General features: G+C 48.6%; 1 protein-coding gene across 1 annotated transcript; it reads right to left on the bottom strand.

Moving 5' to 3' along the window:
- LOC100737016 (myeloid-associated differentiation marker-like) lies at nt 8,031–10,682 on the bottom strand. The gene is given in 2 exon segments (XM_021100047.1): nt 8,031–9,431; nt 10,674–10,682. Coding segments are annotated over 2 exon segments (966 nt in total). The 3' UTR covers nt 8,031–8,474.

Raw genomic sequence — 11,228 nt, 5'->3', positions numbered from 1 at the left:
GAAAGGACAGCTTGTTCAATAAGTGGTGCTGAGAAAACTGGACAGCCACATGGAAAAGAATGAAATTAGAACACTCCCTAACACCATACACAAATCAAACTCAGAATGGCTTAAAGACCTAGATATAAGACTATAAAACTCTTAGAGGAAAACATAGGCCAAATACTCTCTGACGTAAATGACAGCAACATCTTCTCAGATCCACCTCTTAGAGTATTGACAATAAAAACAAAAATAAACAAATGGGACCTAATCAAACTTCGAAGTTTCTGCACAGCAAAGGAAACCCTAAACAAAACAAAACAAAACAAAAAAGACAACCCACTGAATGGGAGAGAATCGTTGCAAGTGAATCAACTGACAAGGGATTAATCTTCAAAATTTATAAACACCTTCTGTAGCTCCATACCAAAAAAACAAACAACCCCATCCAAAAATGGGCAGAAGATCTAAACAGACAGTTCTCCAAAGAAGACATGCACATGGCCAAGAAACACATGAAAAGATGTTCAACATCACTCATTATTAGAGAAATGCAAATCCAAAACTCTATGAGGTACTACCTTCCACCAGCCAGAATGGCCATCATCAAAAGGTCTACAAACAATAAGTGCTGCAGAGGATGAGGAGAAAAAGGAAGCCTAGTACACTGTTGGTGGGATTGTCAATTGGTGCAACCACTGTGGAAAGCAGTATAGAGATGCCTCAGAAAACTAAACATAGAACTACCATTTAATCCAGCAATCCCACTCCTGGGCATCTCTCCAGAGAAAACCACAGCTTGCAAAGATACATGTACTCCGATGTTCACTAATGCACTCTTTTCAATAGCCAAGACATGGAGACAACCTAAATGTCCATCGACAGAGGAGTGGATCAAGAAGAGGTGGTACATATACACAATGGACTCTTACTCAGCCATTAAAAGGAACAAAATATACAGGCATTTTTAGCAACATGGATGGACCTAGAAACTATCATGCTAAGTGAAGTCAGCCATACAATGAGATGCCAACATCACATGCTTTCACTGACATGTGGAATCTGAAAAAAGGACACAATGAACTTCTTTGCAGAACAGATGCTGACTCACAGACTTTGAAAAACTTATGGAATCCAAAAGAGACAGTTCAGGGGGTAGGGGGATGCTCTCGGGTTGTGAGATGGAAATCGTATAAAATTGGATTGTGATGATCATTGTACAACTATAAATGTAATGAATTCATTGAGCAATAAAAAATTAAAAAATAATAATAAAGTGTCATCTCTATGAGGGCAGAAACTCTCAGTTCTGTTTTCTGCTCTTTGTCCAGTGCCTAGAACAGTGCCTGGCACACACTCAGCACACAACAACATGTACTGAGTGAGTGGAATTAAAGCTGCTGGGGAGAAGAGCAGGTGCACAGAACAGAGGTGGTCTCGGCCCAAGTCCTAAAGACCTGAAACACTCAGACGGTGGGAGAGAAGGAGGGAGAGAAATATGGAGGAGAGGCTGAGGGAGTGGAGGAACATCCCCCCAGGGAAGGTTTGCTGAATTGTACTGAGAGATCTGGTGATGAGAACATGAAAATACCTTGAGTTGCCCAGTGGGGCTCCCTGGTGACCTGGTGAGCAGGGTTTCCTTGGAGAGGCAGAAACAGAAGGCAGAGAGGGGCTTGGAGCAAATGAGAGGAGGGAAAATGGAGAGGTGGTGTCAGTAATGTTCAAGGTGCTTGTGGAGAAACGGTGCAAAGCCTATAGCCTGGAGGGTGTAAGATGGAGAGTTTGCTTTTGTTTGGTTTTCAACTGGGAGATGCTGCCATGTGCTTTGTCCTTGATAGGTGCCTGGTGCATAGCAACCCCTCGATAAATGTCACCAGTGTGTCTCTTGGTCCTCCTGCTGTGCTGGAGGGAAGTAGAGGTGTTCTGTCAGGTGGGGAAGAACAGGAGGGAAGGATGTTCAGGTCATGTACAGACCTCTTGTTCCCGTGTTGGGTAAGGATGGACTTATCCCTCATCTGCCCTTCCTTCCATCACTCACCCATCTCCTCACTCACCATCAGAGCAGTGGGTCTGAGACCAGTTCTGGGAGTAATGAGGTGAGCAGTGGAGGAGCCCTGCCCTCAGGGATGTCACAGGAGACAGCAGGGTTGGGGGAGGGGAACCCAGACAGCACAGGTGTGAGGACGAAGGAGGGAGATGGTCGGGGGCATCCTGGGCAGCAGCCAGCTCATCCTCCTCCCTGGTCCCCAGGGCCTGGGACAGCCCTCGGCACACAGGAGATGCCAGATGCATACGGACTGAGTGAAGAACAGCTTCATCATCACACTTGCTATTGTCTTTCAAGCACTTGCTGTGATCCAGGTCCTGGTACATCATTTCATCACTGCAATCACCTTCTGAAGTGGCCATGCTGAAGGGATAGTCTGGGTTCCAGCCTGGGTTGGGAACAGTGACAGGAGAGGAGTCTATGGGGTTTGCAAGGTGGAACCAGGATGGAGGGGTGCTGGGCATCCAGGGCACAGCCCAGAGCAGCTGATCCAGGTCCTGTGTGGTTTGGTAGTGCATACTGGATGCTCTTGCAGGCCCCAGCAGAAAGAATTCTGATCTAACCTTGTGCCTGTGTGTAGGCATAGGGAAACTCCAGGCTAGAGTTCCAATGGGAGCTGCAGCTTCCGGCCTACGCCACAACCACAGGAATGCTGGATCTCAGCCGCATCTGTGACCTACACCATATCTCACACCATATCTCATATCCTTAACCCACTGAGCGAGGCCAAGGATCGAACCTGCATCCTCATGGATAATAACTGGGCTCGTTACCACTAGGCCACACCGGGGATTTTCAAATAAATGTTTTTTTAAGTTAATGTTGTTACATGTTTCAAAATTAAAATCCTTGGAAGAGCCAGGAAACCTCCCTTCTGTCTGTGGCTCCATCCACTCTGTCGCAGCTCCCACACCCCCCACCCACCCGCACCAGGTAGCTGCCCCACTGGACTCAGGGGAGAACGTCCTGTGCTCTTGATACAAGTCAAGTATACTCAGACGTGTTTGTTTCTACTTCTCCCCCTTTTATTACATAGAAATTGATTAGCATACATCACTCTGTATCACACTGCTCTTACGTAATGTATCCCAGAGATATTTCCTTATCATCTGAGGGCATCTGCATGTCTGGCAGCTGTACAATGCTCCCTCTTGTGTGTCCACCATGATTCCTTCCCCTGAATCCTGACGATGAGCACATTGATAGCTTCCAGTCTTTCCACTCTTACCTCCAGATGAGATCTTGAGTGGGAGCTTGATTCGTGCTGCTCTGGTTAGAGAAAGTGCTGGGCGAGCCCAACACCCTACATGCAACCTCCACCACCTCAGCAGAACACTAGTGCTCCAAAAACCACAGCTTTAAGCCATGATTTTAGTCCTATGTGATCATTTCATAAATGGGAAACTGAGGCTCAGAACAAGGATAAGACTCATCTGTGGTCATGAACCATCTATGGCAGAACTGGAACAAGACACAAGATCTCCTGGGCTCTGCTCACAATGCTCTTCACGTTGCATCCCCAGGGGGACCCGAACAGGGCTGCGGGGACACTTGACTGGAGTCAGGAGCAGATGTGACTTGGACCCAGGGATGAATCCTTGTCTGCTTCTCTCACACTCTGGGCTCCTGTTTCCCCCTTCTCCTCTTGGGATCAGCCCCTCTGCACCCTCAGCAGAAAGGACTTTGGGGTCCATAAAGGAAATGTGAGGTCCCCACACAGGACCAGATCCCTGGGGCTGCTGAGCTGGACTCTGAAGAAGTGGAAAGTCGAGGATGTGCAGGAACAAGGGAGGCTGGGAGACTTCAGCCTCTGGAGACGCTGGAGGCACTCTCTGTTTTTGAGAAGAATCGCTGGAGAGTCGGACCACTGGGAAGTGACTGAGGAAGCACGTGTCATAAAAGAGAAATACGTCACCACCAAGCAATTGTCCTGGGGAAGGAGGGTCTGTCTAATCAGGAAGGATGAGACCCACAAACAGGCACCCAGCAGCCAAAGGAAACAAGCAGAGAGGGTGGACGCAGGGGAGGGAGGCAACTCCCATCTCCACGCCTGTGTCTTCAAGACCTGCCCCTTCCTTGGGCACCGGGAAGAGGTGGGGTTGGGAGGGGACACGGAGTCTCTGGCACCCTCTCCCCAATCCTGATTAGGAGGAAACAGACCCCCCAGCGGTGAGTGACCCTTCAGGGTAAGGTGGCAGGTTGGCACAGAACTGGGAGGATGGGGCTGGTGCCAGCCTGGAGGATGCTGCTGCCACCCTTGGAACAGGCAGCGTGGGCAGTGGAAATGAGGCGGAGAACTAACTCAGGTAGTTAGTGGAGGAACATGGGCTTCGATATAGTCCCTGATTAATGTTCATGTTTTAAGATTTGTAAAAACTAATCCAGACACACAGGCCCTGCTTATTGCAAGATTAATTACTGAAAGTACCTTTGTTTTAAGTCAAGGTGGGAACTAACCCCTGACCTATACACTTGACTGTTGGCAAAAGAATTGTAAAGACTGGTGACTCTAAGTCTAGAGAAAAAAGACTAAAAGGACCATAAAACTTATGGAGCATCCCCTAAGTCTAAAGTCCTGACTGGACCAGACCCAATATAGGTAAACTGGGCAAGGCCAAGGGGAAGAAGAACTGATACCTGGGCCCCACGTTGGTACTCGTGTCTTTAAGAGACAAAAACCCCCATAGAACCATAGAAAGGGGGGACTCTTTCTCCTCCTCTCAGTGTCTGTGCTGGGAGCTTTTTGCTTTCCTGTAATAAAGACTCTTGCTTGCTTGCTGCCTGTGTGTTTGTCAAGTCCATTCTTCAGCTCTGTGAACAAGAACCTGGATTCTCGTCACATCTTTCAGGTAAGAGAGAGAAAGACAGCTGCCTGGGAACCAGGGCACCTCGTCCTGCCTTTACTCTGCCAGACACAGGGAGACTGGGACAAGACCTGCCACCTCCCTGGGGTCCAGCTGTACCTTCGTTATGACAAGAGGGTGGGACTAGGCACAGGACATTTAAACTTTCTTTTGAGCTCCAGAGTAAGCAGACTGGACCTTGCCTTTGTGGCAAATGAACCTCAACCCCCACCAAACTGGAGGGATGGAGCAGCTGCCCTCCTGAACCATGAGACTTGCTTGGACCATGAGCCTCAGGTGAGCCCACTCTGGGCAGTTCTTTGACTAAAGCACAGAGGCATCGCCATCCTCCTGGGAAGGGAGGTTGCATTCAGTTTGATTCAGGAAAACATATGAATGTAAAACTCTTTGCATCCACACTTCTGGGAGTCAGTGCATACTTGCTTTGTGCATGATAATATCGAGTCTAACCAAGAAAGAAATGGAACTTTTCTTTCAAGCCAACCTGCAAATTTTAAATAGGGAGACAGTCTTTCAGAAAGCTCTGAAAACTCTTCTGAAGAGCTACAGGGTATGTCAGTATGCATGGAGTTTGAGTGAAAACAACCAAGCAAACATCTTGGTAGAAGGTTACTGCTGTTTTGGGGGAAATAAATCTCTTGGTCAATGGTTTTAGTGCTTTTCGAAGTTGGGAAGATGCATGCAACTGGGTTCATAAAAATTTCTCCTGAAAATATCTAACTGTCTGAGGGCTGCTTCTGCCAATTTTCCCAGAGCACAAAGGTCCTCTTCCTGATCTTTGCCCTGAATCCCTTTCAGGCTGGATTACAGGTCAGTGCTGCCGTGGCTCGTGGCTGGACTTTTGTAGAACTGGGTCGTGAGCAACATTTATCACAATCCCTCCCCTTTTGGTCTTAATTTCAGCCAACTTGAGGCATTTGGGGATCAATTTGTTCTAGGAATGCATATTCCCAGGTCAGGGAAGGATTTCATTGATAAGCCATTCAAAGCACTATTACTCACCTAGTTCTGTGAACAGCAGCCAAGTCTCTGAACCACCCGTCTCACTGGCCTGTCAGCCTCCAGGAAATGGCTTGTTGCTTCTTTCCCTATCTAGGGTCACACTCTTAATATTACAATCATCAGTTTCATAGAACAATACATCAGGTCATTCATTTCAAGTAGACTAGTCATCATTTTTTTTTTTTTTTTGCTCTTTCTAGGGCCACACCCAAAGCATATGGAGGTTCCCAGTCTAGTGGTCTAATTGGAGCTGTAGCTGCTGGCCTACACCACACCCACAGCAACATCAAATCTGAGCCATGTCTGCGAGCTACACCACAGCTCACGGCAGTGGCAGATACTTAACCCAGAGTGAAACCAGGGATCGAACCTGCATCCTCATGGATGCTACACAGATTTGTTTCCACTGAGCCACGACAGGAACTCCCAATCATCGTTTTCATTAGAACTCAACTACACAACCATTTATGCAAGAAACAGTGGTCTTATAAAACAGGCAGAATACAAAGGATAGAGCTAGTGACATTAGTAAGGGCATCAGTAAGTTCTGTTATGAGTTAAGGAGTTACATGCCAGGTGCTAGAAGAGGAAACACTGATCTTTATAACAGAGCAGACATTTCTGCCCTTGGGGTTCTGGTTAACACACAAGGCACAATACACAAGGTACAATGCACCTTCCTTAGGAGGCAGGAGGACCAAAGAGCAAAGAAACATTTTTAGGTTTAAATTTTTTGCCTTAAAATGTGCATTTTATTTCATTCCTTCTTAAGATGTTCCTGCCACGTGAGGCCCCTGGGTGAGGAACTCCGGCTTCCTCCCAGGACAGGAGTGAGAGGCAGCTGTGAGGGGCCTTCTCCTCCCCTCCCCCACAGCTCTGCTGGCCTGGCCCCTCTGCCCTGCTGACACTGGGATGCTGGACTCTGAGGCTTTGCACCGAGAGCAGGCAAGGAAGAAGGATTGTGGTGCCTCGCAGCCACCAGTTCCTGTAAGGAGCTGCTTTCCACACCCTGAGCATGCACAAACATTTGCACAGAGGCCTCCAGGTGCTGGCAGAGCCCCTTTCAGACCTAGGGGGCAGGATGTTGGGCACTGGGGTGAGGCTAAACTGCCAGTGTCCCAGGGCTGGGCCAAGCCCCTAAGACTCTGCCTAAGATGGGAATAGGGAGGCAGTGGGGCAGGCTTGCAGAGATGCTGGTTTGTCTGAGAATGGAAATCTACTCAGTTTCTTCTGAACTCCAGGCAAATGTGGGTCAATGAGGAAAGGTTGATTTTGTGGCTTTGTCTTTTATTTTCGGATTGAGGTTAAAAAAGGACATCACGGCTCTGGGAGAAGGGACAATTCTCTCTCTGATGGACAGCAGAGGCTGATGGGAGCCAGAAGCTCCAGGAAACCTTTTAACAATGATATGCATTTATATTTTTGCATTATTTGGGAGTCCCAGAGAAGCAGGAAGCAGCAGCAGAAAACAACTGGCCAACAAGAAACGCATGTGGGCATAGCACTGTCAAGCAGTACAAGTACTTTGACTCTTCCCATCCTCCCGCTCCCCCCAAGAGATCTGAAACATACTTCCCCTTTAAGAGTATGCTAGTTTGAGCACACAGTACTTTTGGCCCTTGTGATGAGAAAAAAGAACAGAAAAGCTACCCAGGCTGGCGCCACCTTAAGCCTGGCAGTGGCCATTTTCTCCTTGCAGAGGCAGGGCCAGCTGTCTTGGCACTGAGGCTGGTGGGTCACAGGCTTGTCCCTCACAAACACTTCACACAGTTGTCTTGAAGACAACGCACTCAGTCCTTGGCTAGTTCTGTTTTTGACTCCCCAGAGAGCAGCGGGAATGGAAGGCACCTGCTCCTTGCTACCTTGTAAGTGGGCTCTAGTCAGAGCATTTTGAATAAGCCTGCAACAACTCTAGAGCCAGTTTCAGGTGGGACTGGTGTGCTACCAGGCGGGCAGGGCCTCCGCCCCAGGGTTTCTGCTTTAAGCCTCTTGCTCACTGGAAATTATTGACCCCCACAGTTGTTTTTGTTAATGTTTAAAGGGGAGGTACACTGCACACCAGCCTCCACTGGGAGAAAGGGGGCTGAATTCCTAGCCACCCACCCCCACCAAACACACACACCAACTAATGCACAGCAGGGGACAGGCGGCTTTGGCCATGAGGCCCCTCCCAAGGCCCAGGGTAGGAAGAGCTGCACAGAGGCCTGTGTGATGTGAGTTCAGCACCTTAGGGGATGAGGGGGGCAGAGTTGGAAGACATCTCAGGGCCCCTATTGATCCTATTGGCCCCTATTGATCCTATTGGCCTCCTGTCAGCGCACAGGAGACTTAAAAAGAACAGACAACCAGAAAGAGCCAGAGCAGAACATGTAGAAAAGGTAAGAGCAGCAAGAGGATGAGGGAGAACAGGACGTGGGCCACCAAAGAAAAGAGGAAGGGAGACAGAGCAGAGGAGGGAAGGAGACAGAAAAGGGAGTGAGACAAGTGGGGAATGATGGGAGAAGGCAGCGAGGGGAGCCAGGAAGAGGACCTCAGGGGGCATCAGACTCCAGAAAGATACCTCTGGTGAGAAGAGTGACTCAGGAGCCCCTGGGAGGATCCTCAGTCCCCACAGAAACCCGACAGGACCAGAACACCAGGTCAGCCACGTAAAGGAGCAAGTTGATGGCAGTCAGGACGGTCACAGCCAGTCGCTGGTCCCAGGGGCACACGTAGTAGTTGGGGTCACCCATAATTGAGCAGGTCACATCGCTGGACCGCTGGGGCTGGCCCCCCACCTTCTCATCAAACTGGTAGAGAGGCCAGAGGACCAGTGCGCTGTCGTAGAGGCGGACGAAGAACAGGGTGAGCCCCAGCTGGAAAATGGGGAAGAGGATGGGCAGCCTGTATTCACAGTCCCCCAGGTTCAGCATGAGGACTATGGCTGCCAGGAGGAAGCAGATGGCATACACAGCCACACACCACCCCAGGGCCAGCTGCTCCTGGTACAGGGAGATGTTGCTGATGAAGGCGAAGATGACACAGGGCGTGAAGGTCTCTAGCACCTTCAGCAGGCCTGGCACAGTGAGCACATAGCAGGTGACATCATTGAGCTTGTACAAGTACCAGATCAGTCCAACTTCCATGGCATAAAACACAAGGCAGGAGAACACAGTGGCAACAATGGCCCAGTTCCAGTAAGGCCCAGAGGGCAGGAACTGGATGTAGGTGAAGGAGGCAGAGAGACAGAGGAGAGCAGCATAACAGATGTAGGTGACGGAAAATTTGCACCAGAATTAAGGAAAAAGGTGCTGGAACAGAAAAATCTGGAGTACGAGGATGATGAGAGTCACAGCGAAACAGAAGCCGCATATGGTCAGGAAGCAGTTACCTACCGCCCCCCGTCCAGTGCCCATGTCAGCCACCAGTGGGAAGGCCAGACAAGTGGATAACAGTCTATAACCACATATTTGGAGTATGGCAACCAGGTGGACATGGTAGTTGTGATGTTCAGGCAGATCAAGATCACAGGTATGCCTGTGGTCTTTGCAGTGGACCTGTCAGAGAAAGATCCACTCTGGAGACGGTCTCAATCAGAGGCTTGGAAGAGGCTCGGGGACCTGTGGCAGCTGAGGCTCAGGATCTGCAGGGTTTGAAGCATTGGCTCAGATGCTTGGCTAACAGCACAGTTGTTCCAGAATGATAGTCCCTCTCCCATCACCCTTGGCCTTGTCAGGGGATTTGTCTCATCTCAAACCTCAAAGCTGTGTTGGGTCTGGCCTCAAACCATGAATATTTTTTACCTTTTTGAGCTTTTTGCCATTATCTATGGAGAAACAGGGTAGGAGTGTCCTTATCTACAATCCCAGAACTTCAAGTCTCTCAAAACTGTCAATGAATTTTTAAAATTGTTTTGTAACAAATTTTGATCTAAACAGATGTGAGAAAATTAATGGTCTTTGTTTAATTGACTTAGTGGGAATGTTCAAAAGTGCATTTGCAGAAATACCAATGTGTTTTATTGCAAGGTACTTTCAGACCCCAGTGAGGTGTTATGTCATAGAGTAGATGTACCATGACACCTGACTGAACCTAAGAATTCTCAGTTCTGGAGCATATCTGGAGGAGAGGGTTGTAGTGATAACCCCATTTATTGATGAGAAATCTAAGGTTCAGGAAATCAAGTGCCTTCCCTAAGCTACAAAGGTGAGGATTGGGCACCAAGATAACTGTGCCAAAGTTGTGGGTTTGAGCCCTGTGCTCTACAGCCTAGCATTGCAGCATGGTCCATTGGTGGGAGCCCAGGACCAAAGCTGGGGGCTCTGGGAACCTAAGACACCCCCTCAGGACCACGGCCTCCTTCACAGCAACCTGAAGGGACAGGAATCTGGCCTCTCCTCCCTGCAGCTACCATGAGAAGGAGATGTCATCTCAGGTGACACAGCCCCACCCAGAGGAGGGCAGGTTCAGAGGTTAACAGGAAAAGGTCATGTTTATCTAAAGCAAGAGGTTTGCCTGAGTTTCCCCACAGTCCCTTCTCCATTCTAATCTGTGAACATGGTGAGAAATGTTTCCATTTCTGGCTTGCACATAATGGAACTCAAACTTTAGGCTACCAGCCTGTGACCTATCAAATGTACATTGTACATCTGCTTTAATCATTTAAGCAAAGGAGTTTTTGACCAGAAGTAAAGATTATGGACACTACGTATAGAGACTAAATGCTCCTCTTCCTGGGACACCAATGCTGGTTCTCCTTCAGGGACAAGACTCTTTCAACAGGAGCCATACTGACTCACTGTGTACATGCTGATCTTATTTCCTGAAACCTGAAGGCGGTGGATCCCTAACTTGTTAGATGTTCTCTGTTCTGACTGTGATGAAAACCACGCTACTCTGGAGCCTTTTCCCAGCCTTAGGAGAGGCTGTCTTCTGGGCTGTTGTACTCAGTTTGGCTCAATTACAACTCTTTTCTCTTCTTATTAGATATTGTTAGTTGATTATTTTCATCAACAATATATAGTGCCCCCATTGAAGCATATTCTAGACTTGGTCGAGACCTGCCTGACAAGCAGCCCCACGTGTTAGACTTGGAATACAGTGAGCTGGGGTGGCAGAGAGACTGAGCAGGACGCTATCAGGTGTTCCTGGGACAGACCTCTCCCACCACGTTCACTGCCTGCCTCTCGTTTGCAGAAAATAGTTAGTCTCCTAGCTCTCTCTCAAGTCACAAAATCCTGGCTCAAGAATTAATTATTGATAGGAGGTGAACGTGTAGTGACAAAAATATCAGTTGGGCCAGGAGGACTGGCAACAATTTAAAGAGGAAATCTGTCATATAGCGGTCACAGAAT

Source organism: Sus scrofa, chromosome 7, assembly GCF_000003025.6.
Source record: "Sus scrofa isolate TJ Tabasco breed Duroc chromosome 7, Sscrofa11.1, whole genome shotgun sequence".
Taxonomy (NCBI): Eukaryota; Metazoa; Chordata; class Mammalia; order Artiodactyla; family Suidae; genus Sus; species Sus scrofa.
The sequence above is the reverse complement of the archived record's forward strand: the minus strand, read 5'-3'. Positions and strand labels throughout refer to the sequence as shown.